Here is a 23,210-nt window from a genome sequence, read left to right as displayed (position 1 = left end):
GATAAAAAGGCAAAGACAATTTGCTTTTGGTTAAAGAGTTTCCATGTAATTCCATATCAAAATCAGTTCTCAGTTAATTTTTAAAGAAAATTTTCGTAAGTTACAGCAAATTATAGTAAGACATCAAAATATGCACACCATTCTAGATATATGTAATTATTCTGGTTAATTAGTAACATATGCAGGCCTCAGTGTTCACCTAGATTTCAATTACAAGGCACACAGATCTATGGGAAAAAGTTAATCCACACATTACAGGCAACATGTATACATTAGGATTTTATCAACTGTTCTTTGGCAACCTTAGAAAGTCTTGACAAATAGACTACTCTATCCGGGTTGTCAAAATAATTGTCATGTTGACTTAGACCATCAACTGAATTTAGGTAAAATCTTGTATGTTCTCTGCCCCTTTCTCTCTTCTCCTTCTGAGTCCCAATAATGCCAATGTTAGTACACCTGATGTTGTCTCACCGGTCTTTTAAGTTGTCCTCATTTCTTTTTATTCTCTTTTCTTTTTCCTGTTCGGCTTCAGTGATTATCACTACTCTCTCTTCCAGCTCCCTGGTTCATTTCTCTGTACCATCTAATCCATTCTTGATTACTTCTAGCGTATTTTTCATTTCACTTACTGTATTCTTCATCTGTTTGGTTCTTCTTTCTATTTCTAACTTTTTGTTTTAAAAACTTCTTAGTTTACTCTGTTCATTCAGTCTTTTCTAGAGTTCTCTAAACATATTTACGATATAGTTATAGTGATGAAAGGAAAAAACCTACAACCAATAATATTCTACCTGGCAATTTAGAGTTTAAGGATCTGAAGATCAAAAGTTTTACAGAGAAGCAAAAGCTAAAAGAGTTCATCACCATGAAACCAGCTTTACAAAAAATGTTACAGAAACTTACATATGAAAAAGAAAAGACCACAGCTAGAAACATGAAAATTATGGAAGGAAAAATCTCACTGTTAAAGACAAACATACAGTAAAGGTAGTAAATCAGTCATATATAAAGCTAGTAGGAAGGTTAAAAGACAAAAGTAGTAAGATTAACTATAACCACAATAACCAATTACGGGATATACAAAACAAGAAGATATAAACTACGTCAAAAACAGTAAATGTGGTGGGGGATAAAAATGCAGGGTTGTTAAAATGTGTCTGAACTTAAGACATCAGCAACTTAAAATAATCTCACACACATATAGATTGCTATGTAGAGTCAGTAACTGTAATATCTTTGTATGGTGACCTATCATAACTAGAATTATTGTGATCATTTAAGATGTATAGAAACACCAAATTACTGTTGTGTAACTGGAACTAACATAGTGTTGTAGGTTAATTATACTTCGAAAACAAACTCAGAAAAATTCATCAGATTTGTGGCTACCAGAGGCAGGAGTTGGAGGGAAGGGTAATTGAATGAAGGCAGTCAAAAGGTACCAGCTTCCAGTTAAAAGACAAGTAAGTACTAAGGATGTAATGCACAACATAATAAATATAATCAAGACTGCTGTATTTTACATACCAAAGTTGTTAAGGGCAAATCCTGAGAGTTCCCATCACAAGAGAAAAAGTTTTTCTATTTAATTTTATATCTTTATGAGATGATGGATGTTCACTAAACTTATTGTGATAATCACTTCATGATGTAAGTCAAATCATTATGCTGTGCACCTTAAATTTATACAGTGCTGCATGTGAATTATATCTCAATAAAACTGGAGGGGAAAAATGATGTACAATAAATATGAATGACATTTAGTGTGACGCAAAACCTTGTGTAAATGAAAAAGTCTCCCACCTTGGTACTTTGTGTTCATAGAGTACTTCTAAACTATTTGCCCAGTTCCCACTATTGTTGAATAATAATAAGGTTAAAATATTTCTAATACTGTATTATCAAAGCTCAATGTGGGTGTTTTTGCACAACCCAGTGACCCAGAACAGAACTACAACTTAAAATGCAATTTTCAGCATCTAAACTACACAACTACAGCTAACGCCTGTCTGTTATATCTATGCAACTACAGCTAATAGACTGTTAGCCTAGAATAATGTAAAAGGAAGAGGTACTTTAAGTTCCTCTTTAACCGCTTGAGCTCATCTTCAAAAGGATGCCTGTATTGTGTGGGTACTATTCAGAATGACTAGTGTAGGAGAGATGTTCTCTGCTTTTGCAGATACGATCTAGAACCTGTTTATAATAACCAATGTAATACTTTCCTGTCACATATAAAAAGATAACATGCATCATGTTTAATGGGAAGGATGAGAACATTTTTAAAATTTTCAGAGTCAAGTTTACTAATCACATTTTCTCTTCTGTTCTAGTTGAACAGTCTAGAGTTCCACTCCTGATAAAAATGAACTATGTAATTTGGATTAACTCTTTCATTACAACTGCAGCAGACCTGGACAAAATACAAAAGACTTCTGTTGAAAGCATCAGAGTTACCAATACAGTGAAGAATTAAGGGGTCCAGGTATGGGAGGAAGTAGAAATCAGAGGGCCAGTTTACCACCTCTAGAACACGGAGCTGATGAGTGAGCAACTGAGCAGAGCTCTTAACAGATTCATGAGACTAGACGGATGAAAACAGAGCGCTTAGGGTATAAGTAAGAAAGGATCCTGTAAATAAAGATGAACTGGAAAGAGATCAGTCCTATCTAAGTCCTAAGCTCAGCTTTTAACCTCTTTGGATAAAGCTGATCTGAGATCTTTAGTGACTCTAGTCCGAAGAAAACATAATTCCTCTCTGGAGGAAGAGAACACACATAACTTAAAAATAACTCCATAATTACTTATGTAATTCGTTACACAAAAGACAAGATCAACTAACCCAAACCATCAGAAACTACTAGTAATAAAGAGACCCACAATCAAGTAGGCTAATGTGATATTTACATAAGCACAAATTGATAATGCTATCCATCCTTGTCATCTTCCTGTGGCTTCTTCAACTAAAACTGCAGGATTAGCTTGTCTAAGACTAGGACTACATATGGTAGTATTAGAGCTCAGAAGGAATAGTGGCAACTCTGCACCAAACCTATCAATGTTAGTTATTTCTGAAAAATTGTCTCTAATGTTTTGTGGCTACAACTTATTCTTAACTACTATCTGGGGTTCTATATGAACTATCAGCAGTTCTTAACCTTTTCTCTATAGTGACAAATCTGAAAAAGTTTGAACCCATGTGCAATGCAACCATCAAGAAAGTCTTTAATTTTGGGTGGATTCATGCACTAGTCAGCTTGCAGGTTTTGTTCAGTTCCTCCAATTCTATCTCTAATTTCAAAGTTTTCTGCCCCACAGGACCACAAAATACTTACTGATAGTCTAACACATGAGAGACAATAACCACAGGAAAAGTAATTAAGTTCATATAAACACATGCCAAAAAGTTATGATTTTGCCAGCTTGAAACATGGGTTATCAGTTCTGTCTACCAACAATATAAATGAATCGAATTTTCTGCCATTTCCTTTGGAGGAAAAATATTCATTTTTGGGGGAATTTGTTCAAGTGTTCACTGCAAGACTTCTAACAAAGTAATGAACTATACAGCCACTTTGTAGGCCTAAATTCACCAACATGATGTAGAAAATAAGAATGACACAATTCTTGCTAAGAAGGAACTGTACACAATCAGTGACTGTAATACATTGTTTATGATAATACAAGAAATTATATGCATGCATTTTACAGCTAGTATGCTATTACAGTTTTCTAAATTAACTGTAACAGAGCAAAATAAAACTGAAATTTGATTTGAGGTAAAAATATTGGTTTGAGGCAGAAAAGGATATTTTATTATACACATACAAGTTTGAAAATATAAGAATCTAATCCAACATCTAAGGTTTTCTAAAATGGAATACAAAGTGCGGTAGAGCTACATTTTTATATCCATTTTGACACAAATCATAGGTCAAATTAAACCTGCTGCCAAAATAACTATATACTTATTCAAAACCCTGAAATACAAAAGTTCGAAACCAGAAGTATTTTTGCAAGTTTGCAGCAAGCTCACCTGGTATACAAACCTGTCCTGAACTGGTATGGGCTATGTATTATTTTTACTTTTTTATGCATTTCACTGTGTAATATTATGTTAAAAATTTTTTTAAATTAAAGATATTTTAATATGTTTTTAAAAACAGTATACTGCCCTACATTCTGATAAGAACTTTATTTTTATCAGTGCTGATTTTTTATTTTCTCATACAGCTTCTATCCTCTATGCATCTTTGTGTACACATTATGTAAAATTTATATTATACTGCATATACAATTTTGTATTAGGTTTTTTTTTTCACTTAACATACTCTTAAATGTAAACACTTTTTAATAATCTGGAAAAATGCAGAAAAAGAACAGGTATTGTTTCATTATTATTTCAAATGTCAGAAACACACATGTATGGAATGTTGAGGATGTTGCTTAGTACTTCTAAGGTTTCATTTCTTCATCTGTGAAATGAGAAAAATAATTGTAGCTAATGCACAGGAAGGTCATAAAAGTTCATTAAGATAACAGAAGGAAAGTTGATGATGATACTAAAAGAAACTATGTGAAAATCGTAACTAACACTGTAGAATGTTATTTAATGTTCAAGATATACCATATTACCTTGCTAACATTCAAAAAAATTTCTAAATTCTAAATATATTTGTCCTCAAGAATTTTAGTTAAGAAATTGGTCTTGAACTATGATTTTAGAAAATTCATATGTCCACAAACTTACCAAATTCTCTTCTATCCAATGTTATGATTTCAGGATCATCATCATAAATACCTAATTTTAAAAGTACATGAAAGTATAAAATTAAAACTTCATTATAAAAATAAATCATCACATAAAAATGTTACTTTTGTTTCATTCATCAAAAATCAGATTACTATACTAAACCTCAATGTTTAAGAATATGCAGCAAACTAAGAGAAAAGCAAAGAGTAAACAATACCATTGGTGATACATTTAAAGAGTGATCAAAAGATACTAGTTTCTTGATATGGATTGTCACAGGGGTGTGTGTTGCAGGGTTCCTATTATAGTCATGTAATTTCTTCTCCATAGGAAATTTCTATTATATGTTTTTTAAAAAAGTTTTCATTTTGAAATAGTTATAGACTTAAAGGAAGTTGTTAAAGTAGTTCAAACTCCCATTTACCTTTCTCCCAGCTTCCCTTAATGGTGACATGCTATGTAATTTTAATACAATAGCCAAACCAGGAACTTGGTACTGGTACATTACTGTTAACTAGATTACAGACCTCATTCACTTTTAGATTGCATGTTTTTTTAAATATGAGGCATTATTTAAAAATATTTTATATTGCTAAAGGTCTTATATAATTAGAATATTTGCAGAAGTAAGGGCAAACTGAAGTAAATACAAATTTTATTTATTATAATAATTAACACTAATGTGAAAAAGTTTCTCATTATATAAAATATTTAAATATTAGTGATGGATATATAGGCATCAGTAACTATTTTAGGTTTTATGGGACACATGGTTTCTGTCACAACTACTCAACTCTGCCCATTAAGTGTAAAGGACAATACTAGTTAAATGAGCACAACTGCATTCCAATAAAACTTTATTTACAAAAGCAGGTGGCAGGCCAGACTGTCTGTGAAAGTAGATTGCTGACACCTGTTACAAACTATCATGCTATAGTGAATATACTTGAAAATACTATTTTGAAAAGAAAGTCAGCCTTGAGAAACAAATACTCCAAGTATAAATCAAAAAATTTTATTTAGTCTAATATGTATAAAGCATACTTCAGGCTTACCCTGCATTTGAGGCTAATTAATGACCAAGAAAACTACTGCATATCTGAACGCTCCCTCTTGCCTTGATATCTGTTTACTTTTTCCCTTCCTTGATTTATTTAACTTGCTCACTCTCTCTGCTCTTGCCTCATTTCTCATTCCTGTCAACACCTTAAACCATCATTAACCATTACTAATTAAGAAGGATGGCATTTCTACTGAAGTGACCACTATTAAAGGAAACTTTAGCCTTTCTTGGAAAATATGGTGCTCTAAAAATATGAAGGCTTCAATATTTAACTTCTAATGCAAATATTTTTAAAATTAATTACAACTCTTATTTTAAAAGTATTTAACAAGATTATGACTGAAACATCTTCAAACCTATACAGATAGTATCTACATACTACTTGACTTTTCTTTTGAATTCCACTCCCATGTTATTGAAGAGTCAAGGTAATGCATCCTAACTTCCTAAGAGGTGAAACAAAACTTTCTAAATTTACTCAAATAAACAAGAATTTCATAAGGAATTTTGTATCATCTTACCAAAATCATAACGATAGTAATTCCAGCTTTCATACTGGCCTCCTTCTTGATTATCTGCAAGTCCTTTTTCTCCATATTTGTCATACTTTTTCCGCAGATCTTCATCTTTGAGTACTTCATATGCTCTATTTATTTTTAAAAAATCACTATGTGCATTTGGGTTATTCTATTAAAAAATATTAGATATAATATTTGTTTCAGATACACAATCAAATCTCTTCAGAAACCTATGTTGATGTAATTTAATCCTGAGAGTTCTGTGAGATTAGATACTAGGATAAGTGGGAGCAGCACAATTATGATACGGGTGATCATGGACCGAAGTAAAGAAGTTATTTTTAAAGAACTACAATTTTAAAAAATAAGAAAAGTAACAGAGAAAGGAGAATTGATGCCTCAAAAGGTTGACAGATGTGGTCATAAAATATGTCATTCCTTCTAAGAAATGCAACTGAGAAAGAAACTAATGAACCCCTGGAAAGCCTTAATATTGTAAATAATATGTTACCCCTAAGATAATCACAATGAAATTTGTGAGTTATTTTATTTGAGGTTAATATTCAACATATTAACTAAGAAAAAGCATGTAATCCAATCTATCAGATAATTAAATAAGAACTAGTATCAGAATAACCACTCAAGATAGGATTTATGTTTCATTTGTTACTGTTTCACAAAATTGTTTTTTGAAGAATGTTTTCACCTAAATAATACTTAGTTGTAGGTGGTCTACTATCTTTCATATAGAAACTTAAATAATATTTTGAAATTTTAAATAAAAATCGTAAATACAATAGAATGTACATCTCAAGAAAAAATTACCAATTAACAAGAGTTTTAGAGAAATGTTGATTCTACTGCTCAGCTTTACGCAGCTGAAATCAAATAATCCTATTTAAAACTCTATCTAGAAAATTATAACATAATCATACCTTTTTCTTTGATGAATATCAAATTTCACTGAGAAAAAATGAAGTAAAGTATAAAAATACCTTAAGATAAAAGCTAATTTAGTTTTGAAAGATTACATTATTGGGTACACAATCAAATATTTATGACTGCAATTAACTGGACTTGGCTGCTTAAGTTTTAATTCATAGTACTTTTGACTCTGGTCTTAGACTTGCACATGGGGGAAAATAGTGAAAGTCGAAGCATGCTATTATTAGCTATTACTATTTTTAGGACAACATACCCTCTAAGTCCTAAGGAAATAATATTTCTGTTACTGCTCTAAAATACTTGATTTTAACCTACTTTACTAAGAAAACTACTTCAGTTATTTCTGTTTTGAGATTAACATCTGTAAGAGAGCTGCTGGAAATTAGTTTTCAAACTAAGAGGGAAACTGTATTTTTGGTATTGACATTCCTTACACTATTCTAAACTTAGAACATTTTGCTTCTGTTTTTTGGCTGTTTTCAGTATATAAGATGAATTACGATTTTTGACATGTGATTGTTCTTAAGCATTTTGAGCACTTATTTATAATAATTTAAATACATATTAAAACCTTCTAAAACACATTAGATATTTTTAAAAAGAAAATTTTACCTACCGGGTTTTTATCAGGATGTAGCTTCAATGCCAATTTCTTGAAAGCTTGTCTTATTTCTCTACTGCTTGCAGTTTTGGATACTCCGAGTAAACTGTAAAAATCTTGATCTGTACCCACTAAAACAGCCATATATAGTATTAGAAAACAGAGAACGACCCTTTTCAAGTCTCTGAAATAGTCATCTTTATTTAACCAGACCCTCATTGTCTTTTTTGTCCAAGTTTTGACTTAAGTGAACATTAAGGTAATGCCGCTGGTTCCAGTTGATGTAATATGCAAGTTTGAGAACTTCTGTCCACATTACTCTAAAGGTTAATCAGGCATCACAAATTGTCTCCCAAAACGTTAATCTAAAGAGAAAAAAATCGGGTAGTTAAAATACATTAATTAAAAAACAAACCCATGAGTAACACTATTCACTAAGTAACATTGCCAGCAATACAATTTCCAGTAAATGGCAAATCAGGGTGAATGCCCCAGGCTGTTCTTTGGGGGAGCCCCTTCATTACTTCCACATCCAGGTAGCCAGATTCGTGAGATCACTGAAGACAGTAAATAAAGGTAAAAAGTAGCTAGTGCGGTTACAGCTAGCTAGAACACTTTACAAACAAATGCTGCAGTTTGCTCCGATCAGCACCCAGAACACAAGGGGTTGAAAAGGAGTGATTTCCTTCCTTTTTCTATCCAGCTTAAGCATGGCCCTTTTGATCAGCTTCCTTTTCGGCTATTTCTTCACCCCTTTAAGGCTAGCAGTTTTCATTTCAATCAAATTTCACTTGTAGGAAGTGTCCTTTGGCGGGGACTAGAAAGCACGAGATCCTTTCAAAGGGTCTGTATTTTTCATACAATCGGTCGAAGAACGGTAATGAATTTATATCATTGTAATAGACAACTTATATAGTAGGCCGTTTTCCCCCTGGGTTTTCTCAGAATGTGCTTATATTACATCCAAGTAGATATTTTATATACCTAGCAGAATAACAATGTTAACACTGTAATTCTACTGCAAAGTTTAGTCTGGTATAAAAAGAAAAAGAAACAGAAAAGGAGAAGAGGAATCAGTTATTTAAGCATGTTCACCTGGGTAGGGTAAAAATAAAACCATCAGATTACATGTAAAAAACTTTAATACTTTGGTTCCAAAGAATAACACTGAAAAATGTAACCTTCCTAGCATCCTCAGTTCCTCCTTTCTTCATTTACTCCTAAACGTCTGCTTTTAAAAATTTTCTCCCTACCTGCAAAAGGTTTTTGGTTCATTTCTAATTCTTCCTTTTCACGCCAGCAAACCAAACCAAACCCCCCGATTTTTTGGTAAAACATAGTGGAGATTAATAAATGTCCAAAAAATGACTAGAAAAAAATAGAGAACATATTCTCAAACACAAGTGCTGCTTGTTCTTGCCTAGCGGAGGTTCTCGGTCAGCGTGGGCGTGCCTGACTTGCTCTGCCCCACCTTCGAGCACAGGTGGAAGCTGCAGGTAAATGCAACGCTAACTCACTGCCGCCACCACTCCAGAAAGGGTTGCGGGGAGACAGGAAAGATGGAGACACTGAGAGAAACAAGACTGTCAAGTGTTGCTGGTGTGTGAAATCTCAGGCCGGACTAAGGGAGAAAGAAACCTGGATGGATAACCGAGGCTAAAGTTAGAAAATGGAGCAAAAAGCGGGGAACCGCTGGGCGGAGGAAGGGTGGTATTGGTAGTGGAGAAGAAAAAGACTGGGAGTGAGAACACAATAAGCGACCTGCAAGAGAGAGAAATTCCGGCGCACAGGCATTTCGCCCCCACGCCCCCACCCCGCATCTTCCCAGAGGGCCCAGACGCCGCCGGCACTCTTAGAGCCTCGGCCCCCGGCCTATGCCCACCTCGGCGTCGCGGGGTCGCCTCCTGCAGCTACTTCCCCATCCTCAATCCCTGGCGGCGGACCCCACTCGGCCTAGCGCAAGCTATGCCTGCGAGACGGAAGCGCGCACTCTCTTAACCGCAGCCCCGCCGCATCCGGGACTGGGGAGGTCCAGCCGCACCGCCGGGTTGCGAAAGCGGCCGGCTCCGGTCTGCTCCGCGCGCGCCGGTCTCCTAGGCGAGGCGGGGCGGGACCTGGCGCGGGGCATTGTGGGAAAGGCGTGGACGACGCGGCTTGGAAGGACTCGCCGCAAGCCTTGCGGGCGCGGCGGGGTGGGGAGGGCGGTGTAAGTTTAGGTTGACGTGGCCTTCTGCGCGGAATCCGGCTCCGGCTCCGGCTCCGGCTCCAACCCGGAGCTGAAGGACACGCTGTGCCCGAGAAGCCTGCACCCCCGCACCAGTGCAGCTGGCGCACGCGGCAGGCCGGATGCAGGACCACGAAGCCCGCCCCTTCCTGCTCCCGTTGCTGTGGTGACAGGACCCCCCCCTTCCCTCCCGGAGGGCGGGTTTAGGCAGGCAATTACCGTGTGACCGTGTTCTTAAAGGGAAAGGCAGGGCTATAGAGGATATTTATGGTCGGTGAGTTGGTGGAGCAGAAGGGAAATTTTGCGGAAAAAGGGAAGCTTTGCTGAAGTGACACTGATTTCAGTATCAAACTATAGGGTTCAAGAGGCAGTAGGAAATTTGAGAGAAATAAAAATATTTCTGTGTGTGGGTGAACGAACATTTGAGCATAACACAGTATGCCTGACTTCCTGGTCATCCAAGCTGGAAACTGGGGAGTTATCCATAATCCTCTCTTCCACCTCTATATTTAATGATATGGTATAGAAACTGCATTTTTGATCTGCAGCATCATAACTAGAACAATGGAAGTAGCTGCATTTGCATCTATCAGAAGAGAAAATATCGTGATAAAGAGGATGCCTGCTTATGACATCAATGCAAATATGAAATAAATTGTAATTGGTAACAATTTCATATGTAGTAAGTCAAATGTCAGCTTATAAAAAAATGACCGTATAGGATCCATAGCTAAACTAATATGTCTCTGTAGGATCCAGCGAGGAACCAATTGTTTCACTTAGTTGTCCTAACTCCTTAAGACTCCTTCAAGTTAGAAACCATTCTTCAGTTTTTCCTTGACTTTCAACACCTTGTTATTTGTGAAGAATACAAGCCAGTTATTTTGTAGATGTCTCCCTTTTATGGTTTGTCTGATGGTTCCTCATGATTAGATTTAGGTTATGCAACTTTGTCAGGAATTTAATAGAAGTGACACTATGTTCTTGTCATTGCATGTTATCAGGTGGCTCCAGTTTTGATTTGTCCCATTATTGGTAGTATTAAGTTGGATTGTTTGATTAAAGAGTGTATGTGAGGTCTTTCCACTGTAAGGTTATATTTTTCCTTTTTGTAATTAAAGGAGTGCTTTGTGGGAGGTAGTTTGAAACTATGAATATCCTATTCCTCATCAAACTTTCAATTTATTCATTAATTTATGTTATTATGGATTCTTATTTTATTTAAAGGGTTAAAATCCATTATCATCATTTACTTAGGTGGCTAAGTTGTTTGCCATTTGGAATTGGCAAATGGATTTGACCATTTGGAATTCTTTCAAGCTGACTTTCATGTTCCTTTGACAATCCACATCATTTTTTGAGTATGCTTTTAGTGCACAATAAGATGTTCCAGATTCATTCAGTACTTTTCCTGCCTCAGCCCTGATGCCAGCCATTTATATAAGAAGCCTGGTTCTTTGGGGGAATGGTATTTGGATAGCAAGGTCTTGGTGCTAATCATGCTCCATGCTTTTGGATGCTATTATTCTCGGATCTTATCAGTGGACAGAGGTCAGGAATATGTATATGTATGGATACACACACACATGCACATGTACAGACACACATACACATGTTCATACTTACATAAATATAAGACTATGGGTTCACACCAATACCTCCAATTCCAGTATAATGGAACTCATTTAACTCATTCTAGTTTTTTCCTTTCCATATGTTCAGCACCGTTCCCTGACAATGAGAAACCTGGTTCCCATTATCCTTGATGCATATGTACTTAATGTTCAGTTCTCCCATGTAACCAATCTCTGGTGGTTGCTGATGCTAGCCCCTCTCCTTGCCCTCTTCATCCACTTGGCTTCCCATACTTTATCTGGATAGCTCTCTTGAGCAGATACTCTATTCACTTCACTCAGGTTCGGACCTATGCCAGGCTGCCCTTTCATAGGAACACCCTGAAATGGCTCCAATACACAGTCACTCACTCCCTCATTTCTCTACCTTTGCCCAAAATGAACACTCGTCTCACCTTGGTTGGGCTCTAACACTGTGCCAAACTTACATAATGGCTTTTGGTCTGAATTATTCAGGATGGGGAAGGGCCAGGATTGTATTTTAATAATCATTTTAGCTATAGTTTGAAGAATGTATAGTAAGAGGGCAATAGTAAATATAGGAAAATTGGCTAGGAGGCTATTGCAATGACCCAGGTGATAGATGATGGCGGCTTGGAGTTAATGCAGATGTACAGAAATGAACAGATTCAAGAAAAAATAGGAGGTAATATATATGCAGGATTTGGTGATGAATTGAGGAAGAGAAAGAAATTTGAAGACAGATCTCTACTTCAGATAATTGATGTATACTTGCTTCAGGGAAACCAAATCCTTGCCAGCCTCAGTATAATAAGTCAAAACTTGATACAATATACTCCATCACATATGCATGAGATACATTAAAATGAGGGAACTGTTGGTTTCATTTTTAATTCAACCTAGGGTATTGCTATTCATTTCTTAAGATGCAGTTCATGTCTCTTCTAAAAAATAATTTTCTGTGAGCCATTCAAGCATATTTAATCACTCCAGCTTTTATTATTGCTTTTATCACACCATATTGTAATTACATTTCATTGGTTGGTCTACTGTAATTAATTCTTTGAGATCAGGAATCAGATTTTATTTACTTTTCTCCCTTAGTGCCTAGCTAGAACATGTTTGGCACTCATTCAATACAGGCATTAGGATGGAATGAAGAATCAATATTTATTACGCGCAAAGAGGAAAGAATGGCCCTTTGTCCCTAAAGTCATTATTGTCTTGTCTGGGAGGAGAGGCATGAAGAACACACATTCATATGTGGAAATTTAATAAATATTCAATGAGTGGTAGAAACAATATATTCCATATGGACGCAATTTGGGGCTCAAGTGCACAGAGTAGAATGAAAGGACAGTATGGTTGTTTCTAAATAAAAAAATAATTCTGTATTAGGTTTGGAATTGTAGAGCTAGGTAGAATACTTGAGGTCATGAAGTTTATTCCTTAAATTCATAGGAAATGGCAGCCTAGGAAGGTTGGTCAGTGACTTCCCTAAAGACATTCAAACGTAAGTGAATGAAATGGGACTATAACCTGTGTTTCCCGTTTTCTTAGCCGGTGTGAAATGATCCTAATAACTGAAACTTACGTATGCATTATATGTCCTAGGCACTATATCAAGCACTTTATTTGTATTAACACATTTAATTTTCATAACAACTCTATGAGGTAAGTGCAATCATTATGTCAGTTTCATACATGAGGAAACTGAGGCTAAGAGAGGTTGCCCAATGTAGTACAGTTAGTAAGTGGTAAGATCTGAATTCCAACCTAGGCAGTCTAGGTCTGGAGTCCATAATCAGTTAATTCACTGAAATATTTTTGACAGCATTTATTTAGGCTAAATAAGGTGGTATTTTTAATATAATTTTCATAGAAACCTATCACAAGTGCTTGATTTGAGGGGTAAAGTGTAATACTCTATTAGATCAATCTCTATTAGATTGTAAGGACAAATTGGCTGTCTTAAAATTACCTACAGCATCTACTGATAGAATTGAAATTCAATATATGTATTGAATTTAGTTGAATTTGCAGGTGCTTATATTTCTACAATAATTGTAATTTCACATTTTTATCTCCAATAAACACATCTACCTTTAGCTATCATTGACTTTTATGCTTATTTTCCTACATCCTAATTATTTTGACACTACAGTTTTTAGTCTTTAAAAAGTTATGTGGTAATTAAGTACTTAAAGAAAAAAAGCCATAATAAAGCTTACTTAAGAATGTACACACATATAAATATACATATGTATATATATACATTATCTGTATATATATTTTGTATACATTGGCTTTTCTTGGTGCTAACTCCTAAATAAATAATTGCTAAGTTGAACTGAAAGCAAACAAAAAGCAAATATGGGTTGACACCTTAATGAAATATTTTTTCTTTCCATTTTACTTGATAAAAAAATAGAGAACCAGGAGATTAGATTCTAAATTGATAAAATGCGCCTTACAACCTACCACATCCTAAATCTTTAGAGATGATAGAGAGGTTTATTAAAAAAAAAATCCAAATCATTGTTGCAGAACAATGAGTGCCCTTAATGGATCAGAAATTTTGAGGAATTCCTGAAATGTAGAAGACAGAAGGTATAGAATTGACAGAGGAAATCACTGAGCAAAGCACAAAGAAGAGTGCAGCAAAATGTGAGAATACCTCTGGGTGTTATTAGGTAAAGCAGAGGATGACATGAAAATGAAAGTACTTAAAGATGTTGGTTGAGGCACTGAATTTAGGGTAGCTATGCAGGTGTGCCCCTGTATTGGGTGTCCTCAGGACCATCCCCAGATTTGATGATTCCCTAGAATGACCTATCTGACTAAGACTATAATTGCATTCGTGGCTAAGATTTACTGCAGAGAAAGAATATAAAACAAAATCAGCAAAGGGAAAAAATAAATGGGTAGAGTCTGGAGGAAACCAGGTAGAAGCTTCCAAGAGTTCTCTCCCAGTGGAGTCAAATAAGATGCACAACTCCAGCAATGCATTGTGACAATATGCAAAGGGTTGTGGCACATATGCACAGGGCTGTGTGCAAGGAAAGCTCATTAGAGACTAGATGACTAAGGTTTTTAATTGGCAACTGGACATGTAGGCATCCTCTGCTAAGCAGGCACCAAAATGTAGATCCCCAGAAGAAAAGTAAATGTTTGGTACAAACCACATTGTTTTAGAGTTCAGGTACACTGAGTCATTTTTGTCATTTAAGGAAAATTTTGTCATTTAAGGAAACTGTTTACCAGCTAAGTTCCCAGACCCCAGATAAAGACCAACTTCCCAGCAAGACTTTCCAAGGATAGCGGCTCTGGTTTGCTATCTTAACTCTTTTCTGCGCAGCCTCCTTTAATCACTCCCTTCCAAATCTAGTAGTACACTGTGGAGGGATCTGATGCCAGACAGGTACACTGAGGACATGAGATTTTTCAAGGGTCAAGGGAAGGTCCTGGTTTGCTAGGAGGAAGGAGAAGATGACATACTCAGAAAATTAATGATTGGCACCGTCCTCTCAGCAGCACATTTTCCCATCCTTCATGAATGCAAAGGAGAACCTATTGTACATAGGAACAACATACACATATAGGTCATCAAGAAGAGATGTAAAAACGAAGAATAGCATAACTGAGAATCACCAAAATCTGAAGAATAACTCAATGAAAATGGCATAAAACTAAGGAACAAAACCAAAACCAAAACCAAAAATGGAACAAATAAAAGAGGAGTTAATAAATAGTGCACACAGAGTAGGCTATGGGCATCCCAGGAGGCACAAAGGTGATCTTTTAGGAGTAGGGGCAGGGAGGGAAATTTTTAACTCCTTATTTTTACCAAAAAATCATGACATATAAATCAACTTTACTTATATTACTAGAATGTCAGCTATGTGGAGTCAGGGAATATTGTCTGTTTCTCCTGTGATATCACCAGTACCTAGAAGTGTCTGTTAAAGAGTAGATTTTAGTATTTGTTGAAGGAATAATTGAATAAATTTAATATGTGGGTTAAGAGCAGCAATGCAAAATTTATAAAGAATTATTCTGGTAAATATATACCTGCTGCTACCCCCCCACCCCCGCCAACAAAAATAATTAGAGACCAGGGCAGGTTGTTATATAACGTAGAAGCAAAGTCAATGAAAATTTAAATGAAAAATATAATTGTTCAAATTAAAATCTCAACATTAGGCTGAGTAGACGATGGCCACAGATAACCAGCAAGCTGGAAGATCAAGTGGGGGATTCTCGAGGAATGCAGTACAAAAAGATTGATCAATTGATTTGTGAAGTTGGGAACTCTCATAGAGATTCCAAGAAGAGATAAGAAAATGCAGTGCAAGAAATTTCAAAGACTTATTTCCTATAGTGCGAGACTCAACTTTTCAGGTTAATAGTACACACTTTGCTGAGCAATATGAATAAAAAAAATATTTTGTGATAAAACCAGAGTCTCAAAGGAAGGAACAAAATGATAAATGCTTCCAAAGAAAAAAGCACAGATACTCAGATTAATGGCAAGCTAAATACAAGAAGACATGTTTTCCTCAAAGTTCACAGAGAAAGTAATTCTGAACTTTATTTTTGATGCTATCATAAATTTTATAATTTACACTTTTTCAGTATTTTTTGTTCATTGTGAGTATACAGTAAGTATACAGTGGGAGTATACAATTATTTTTGCATATTTTATCTTTTATCCTGCAACTAAATATGATTATTAAGTTAACTAAATATATCACCTTTTTTTGTAGATTACATTGGATTTTCTTTAAAAAATGTCATGTGTGAATTAAGACAATTTTATTTCTTTTTTTCAACCAATGCTTTTTATGCCTTTGTCTTCACTTATTACATTGACTACTCAGTGCAATGCTGAGTAGAAGTGTTGAACAGATTGTTTCTAAACTTAGTGGGAAAGCATTCAATGTTTCACCATTAGATATGATGTTAGCTGTAGTTATTTTGGTAGATGACTTTTATCAAGCCAAGAAAATTCCCTTCTCTTCCTAGTTTGCTGAGAGGCTTTATTAGGAATGGATGTTGGATTTTCTCAAATGAAATGTTTATATATATTGAGATGATCACAAGTTTGAAGTTTTTTCCTCCCCAGTTTGTTAATAGAGTCAATTAAGCTGTTTGATTTTTGAATGCTAAACCAACCTTGCATTCTTTGGATAAATTCACTTGGTCATAATATAGTTCCTCATAATATATTGTTGGATTTAATTTTCTGAAATTTGTTTTCGATTTTTGTTTCTCTTTTCATGAGGGATATTGGTTTGCAGTTTTCTGTTCTTGTAATGTCTTAGTTTGGTTTTGGTATCAGCATAATGCTGGGCTCATAGAATGAGCTGGGATGTATTTAATCCTTTTCAATTTTCTAGAAGAGTTTGTAAGAACTAGAATTACTTCTTCCTTGAATATTTGGTAAGATTCACCGATGACACTATCTGGGTCTAGGATTTAATTTGTGGGAAGGTTTTTAAATTTGAATTCAGTTAGAAAATACATGTAGAGCTGTTAAGGTTACTTATTTCTTTCTGTTTAACTTTTTATTTTAAAATCAGGATAGATTCACAGAAAGTTAAAAAAGAAAATACAAAGTTGTCCTGTGAAGGCTTCACTCAGTTTTCCCCAATGGTTTTACTTTTTGTAATTATAGGACAATATCAAAATAAGGAAATTGACATTGATATAACCTTTGCATAGTCCTGTGCCATTGGTGTCACCAGCACTACACTGAAGATACAGAACTATTATTCCATCATCACACAAAGGTCTTTTTTATGCTACCCATTTAGTCAAAAGATTATGCCCTCACCCATCATATCCTACTACTAACCCCTGACAACCATGTTTCCATCTTTATAATTTTGCCATTTTGAGAATGTTATATAAATCAGTATGTGACATTTTGACATTTGATTTTTCACTCAACCTTATACCTGAGAGAGTCATCCAAGTTGTTGTAGGTGTCAGTTGTTCCACTGGTTTGATTTCTGAACAGTATTCCATGGTATGGATGTACCACAGTTTGTTTAGCCATTCATCTATTGTAGAACATTTTGGTTGTTTCTAGTTTTAGACTACTGCAAATAAAGCTGCAATGAATATTTATGTGTAGTTTTTTTTTGTGAATGTAGATTTTAATTTCTCTGGAATAAATTCCCAGTGATTGCTGGATTGATGGTAACTGTGTTTATTTTTTTAAAGAAACTGGGAAACAGTTTTCCAAAGTGGCTTTACTATTATGCATTTCCACCAGCAATGATTTAAAGTTTCTGTTAGTAAAACTGTGCTCTCATCACAAAACCAAAAGATGGGACTGTGTTGCCTGCTCAAGAACAAATCATTCCTTCCTGGGATTTATGGTGGTAAATGAATATGCTAATTTCTGGTGGCAATCCAGCAGAGTTAACTGCATAAGATTAAGAAGGGAAATACGCCACATTTCCGGAGGAGGGTTCAGAACTGTGCCATCTATTTGCCCTGGAAGGTGCTAATCTACCAATCTGGAGCATGTTCTAGGGCACATACAAATATGAAACAGTACTAGAAGAAGGGGCAAACATGGGAGAAAACTCCAAAGAAAGATGAGCTGTCATTAAAAACTGTAAACCTGGTGCTTGTATAAGTAAGACATCAGCCCTAAGAGATATATGAGAAATGGTTTATTTCTTTTTCTAAAAGACCTAATTTAAAATAAAAGGCGAAGAAGGGGTAAATGAAAGGAATCAACATCGTTCTACATCATAATATAATGTACTTATTCCATTGTGAAAGAGATAGCCTTATACATTTTGTTGCAGTCAGAAACTTTTTTTCCTATGAAAGAGCCAATCAGATCCAAAAAGGGGAATGATTTTACATGAGAGGAAATGAGAGACATAAGAATTACAAAGAGGACTTTAAATATGTATGTTGAATATACACAAACGAATAAAGCAAGGTGAAAGTTTAGAATAAACTTGTCTGAGACTTACTCCTTGCAGGCTCTCTTCTCAGAAAGAGGATTTGACCTTTTGCTGATTTCCATGGAAATTAGCCATATCTGAGTGTTTAAAGCCTCAATGCTGAAGAATTCTTAGATGATACGTTGAGCCACTGGGGTCCAACATCTGTAACCACAAGACTTAGATCCAGAACCCTGATCATGACAGAGAGGGGCTAGTGTTTTCCCAACAAAAATCCCCAGGGTACTAGGGCCAGGATGCTCTTTCAGGGTCTAATGTCTGGCCTTCCAGATGCCTGGGTCCTAGCCCAGGATGTGATGGGCAATGGAGAACTTGCATACCTACTACTTCTTTCTTTGGAGTTTTATACAGGCCTAGTGAATTTGATGTTGTTCCCTTAACAATTGGCTCCCAAAGTAGGGCATCTGGCCCAGCACACCAAGGCACCACAGATCAAAGACCCACTGTGGAAGTGGGAAGAGCCCAATCAGGGCAGCATAACTAGCTTCAAGGGCTGGGATGGATAATTACCAGACAGTTTCAGGAACTAGTCCTTTGAAGTCCCAAGTTTCTTAAGTAGTAAATTTGTCAGGACCTGGGGAGATACAGATAGTCAATATTCCATGGTTGTTATTATGGCCTTATAGAGAGCTGCACAGGAGTTGAAGCAGAAGCGAAAGTGTGACCTGAAAACAGAGGTGAAACTACTAGTTGAATATCCTGATAGGTGGAATGGGCAAAGAATTTTTGATAAAGTAAGACCAAAGAAGTGAACCATTTCCCTAATCCAATTCCTTTAATCAATGTAGGTTGTCATGGAATCATGTCAAGATCAGGTGTCATATGTCCTGTCAAGATTAGGTAGAAACAGATAATGTTGTTAGGACACTATGTAGAGCCAGAAAAGAGAGGGGGAAGTATAAAGTGTGTGGTTCTTAGGATCATCCACCCTTCTCCCTGATTCCATGAAAGTGACAACTTTAAATCAGAACAAGTGAACTGACAGAACTGCTGGACAGACCTCCCTATGAGGCTGTCTCTCGAAAGGCTATGTAGTTATGGCATCTAAATAGAATGGCCAAATGGAATAACTTTGAAGGTGTCCCCAACTAAGTTCTAGGAGAAAAATTAGGATGTAGGGCCCTTTCTTATAAAAATCAGACTAAGTGCTCACTGTATGAGATAAAGGGAATATTAGGGGAGGGCCCAGACCATCTGGAAGATGAGAATCAGGAGGAAGCAAAAATTATATCCCTTCTTATGACATTTAAATAATAAAATGGTTTGTCTGATAAGGTATGTGTCCTCTAGATAGTTGCTAATCAATCCCATCCCATCAAGACCCCAGAGTTGTCTGATGATTCATATAATTAAAGCAGAGGCATTGGCTGTCCAGTTGCAGATGCTCACACAGTTGGACCACTGGAAGTATCATCCTGTTGACACTTGGGCTGGATTATACTTCAATCCACTTAATTGTGTCGTCTTTTTTATCATTTTGCTTGCTCAAGCTACTGACGGATCAATTTTTTGGATCTTTTTGAAGAATCAAGTTTTTGTTTAATTAATTTTTATTTCTCTGTTTTCTATTTTATTGATTTTTCTCTTATCTTTATTGTCTATTTTCTGCTTATGCTAGGTTTAACTGATGTTTAAAATTTTTACTTCTTAGTATGGAAGCTTAAGTTATTGATTTGAGAAATTTGTTTTTTTCTAGAGTAAATATTTAAAGCTATTATTTTCACTGCCAAATTAATCTTTGAATTTCCTCATTGTGCTTTAAGATGAAAATTGAATTTTCTCTTACTTCTGATATCATATACCCTGGGACTCATTTAAACTTCTGCTTACTCTTTAGTCCTTTGTTACGACCAGTGTAAAATCAAAATGCTCTGAAGGCACCAGGCTTTATTGTATTGCTAACATGTAATTAACCAGACTTTTTATAGATAAGAGAGAACCATTATTTGTTTTTGCAACTTCTGCTTGCTTTAGCTGCCACATGCCCTTTAAATTTTTGTGGTCAGAGCAAGAACAAACAAAAGAATAAGGGAGTGGTGTCTTTTTTAAAATATCTTGTTACTTCTTTGATTGTCTTTGTCAATCAGACAGATTTACTTTGGCCATTTTGGAATATATTACTCATTACAATCACCTTTAAGTTATTTGACTCCTTGCTTCTTAGTGAATTTATTTTATACCTAAAGGAATTTCTTTACTAAATGCTGTTTCCAGGGGTTATTCATTTTCCTTCCTCAACATTTTAAAATGTCAAACAGAACTGAATGTGCCTTTTGCTCAAATTAATATACTAAGTACTAAGATTAAATAAAGATGTTAAAATTTCAGTTGCATACTGATGTGCAGAGAATCCTCCTCAGTGTTGAATGGAGATGCTAAATAGAAAGGACAAGCATCTTCTATCTCTAAATGAAGGAATAGGATTTCAGGGAAGGGGTTAGATAATGAAAGGCTCTTTGAGATTTCTAAACATTGAACCCACTGTTTTCATCTGACTAAATACCTGATCTAAGTGCCTGACCTGGTGATGACACCTTTTGGACTTGTCATATCTACCAGCAGTCTCTCACATACTGATAACCTGTTCTCCACTGAGAGGTTTTAATTTCTATAATAGTCAGACTTTTCAACAAGAGCTTAGCATTAGACTGAATAATTCTTTTGGCATAACTGACCATGAAAATCTGATATGTTCCCTCTCAGTAGCAGCGGATACTTCAATACAGCTATTCTATTTATAAGAAAGTTTTGTAGCATCATAATGAAATCAGCAATATTCTGCAGTTATATATAACTTTTTAATTCTATTGTCATACATTTTTCATTTGAAGAGTTAGTCCTTATCAAGATTAATTTATATCCCAAAGACCAAATCTACTCCTTGTAAAAATGTCCTCTTCAATGCCTTTTCCTTTTTTAATTAGCAACGTTAATTAGTTGAATAACTTTTTAAATTTACAAAGTTAAGGGATAGTTTGTCACCAAGTTGATGGCAGCAAACATACTGTCACTATGCCTGTCTCCTCCTGTCTCAATTATTATTGTTTTTGTTTAATTCATAAATATGCCACTGAGCCAGCAGAGTGTCACCCACTATTAACTAGGCAAGATGAGCTGCCAAAATATGCTGGTAAGAAAAGTGTCTTCCCAATGAGCAAGCCATCACTTTATACAGAATTTTTGCTTGAAAAATTATTGTACACGATATTTGGTTCTTCAGGGTACCTGGAGGTTTTCAATATTCTTTTCTATATTTTTAAAGGTAAACACTGAAAGTTTTATTTGATTTTATTTCTACTTTATCAGTTTGTCGGTTGCAAAAACACGACAACTGCAAGCTGCAGTTTGTCACATTCTCCAGTATATATCTGGGGAAAAAAAAAGCTTTAAATATTTTGATCAATCATCAGGACAAGAAGTGTGATCTAGAGACTCTTGGGGACCCTGGTATCTTTCCAGGTATCCATGAGGTCAAAACCACTTTCATAATAATAATAAGATGTTAACTGTTTTGTTCATTCTCATTCTGTCACACGTATACAGTGACATTTTCCAGCGGCTACATGATGTGTCAGATTGAATGTAGAAACAGACATGAAAATCTAGCCCACTTTTATAAAGCCCAACATTAAAGAGATTTACAGAAATGTAAAATACTGTCATCTCCATTAATTTTGGGGGAAATTTTTCATAAACATGCATTTTAATATGTAATGGATTTGTTATTTTTAAAATGAATAAGTAAAATATTTGAAATTTCTCAGTTTAATTTCTAATACAGTAAGTATCAATAGACACAACAGACATAAACAAAGATTTTTTGAAGTTCTCAGTTTTTAAGGATGTAAAAGAATCCTGAGACAAGAGTTTGTGAACCACTGATCAATCCAAATGCCAAGATGACTTCCTACTTTCACCATTTTATCCTGAGAATTGTGCACCTGAATCTTTACTTAACATCCTTACTTGTGTTAATAACCACAATTCCGTTTTTAATTTATGTATCCTATGTTCCCTGCCTTCCCCTCCAGCCCTAGATTCACTGCCACATAAAATATCTTGGATCTTAAATTTTACAGAGTCCTGAACACCTGCAGCAACTTAACAATTGAAAGGCAAAACTGACTGGAGAAGTATAAATAAATAAGAGTAGAAATGGTGAGCTTCAAAGAACTGAAGTCTTATAATTGATGATATTTCTCCTATAATCCTTATATTCATGTAACCAAAGCAATGAGACCTGATTAGAGCTAGAAACTTATCATTTATAGAAGGTTTGTTATATGTCAGACATTCTATTAGCTACTTTATATCTTTTTTTAAATTAATTAATTTTTTAGTTGAATTGTAGTCAGTTGACAATATGTCAATTTCTGGCATACAGCATAATGCTTCAGTCATAATATACATACATCTATTCCTTTTCACATTCTTCCTCACTATAGGTTACCACAAGATATTGAATACAGTTCCCTGTGCTGTACAGTATAAACATGTTGTTTATCTATTTTATATATAG

At 35.3% G+C, this 23,210-nt stretch overlaps 1 protein-coding gene across 2 annotated transcripts in view; it reads right to left on the bottom strand.

Moving 5' to 3' along the window:
- The window catches only part of DNAJC10 (DnaJ heat shock protein family (Hsp40) member C10), a 206,237-nt gene that overhangs the window by 35,471 nt on the left and 147,556 nt on the right, over positions 1-23,210 (bottom strand). The window contains exons 1-4 of one of the 2 annotated variants that reach the window (XM_015244378.3): positions 9,766-10,239; positions 7,899-8,248; positions 6,341-6,506; positions 4,754-4,804 (exon numbers count right to left, since the gene is read on the bottom strand). In XM_015244378.3, coding sequence (XP_015099864.2) covers positions 4,754-4,804; positions 6,341-6,506; positions 7,899-8,102 — 421 coding nt within the window. In that variant the 5' untranslated portion in view covers positions 8,103-8,248; positions 9,766-10,239. Of the gene's footprint in view, positions 1-4,753; positions 4,805-6,340; positions 6,507-7,898; positions 8,249-9,765; positions 10,240-23,210 lie in introns of those variants that run through there. The other variant, XM_072961264.1, reaches the window with a different exon arrangement.

The sequence above is a fragment of the Vicugna pacos genome, chromosome 5 (assembly GCF_048564905.1).
Source record: "Vicugna pacos chromosome 5, VicPac4, whole genome shotgun sequence".
In the NCBI taxonomy this organism is placed as follows: Eukaryota; Metazoa; Chordata; class Mammalia; order Artiodactyla; family Camelidae; genus Vicugna; species Vicugna pacos.
This window is presented reverse-complemented; position numbering and strand designations above follow the sequence as displayed.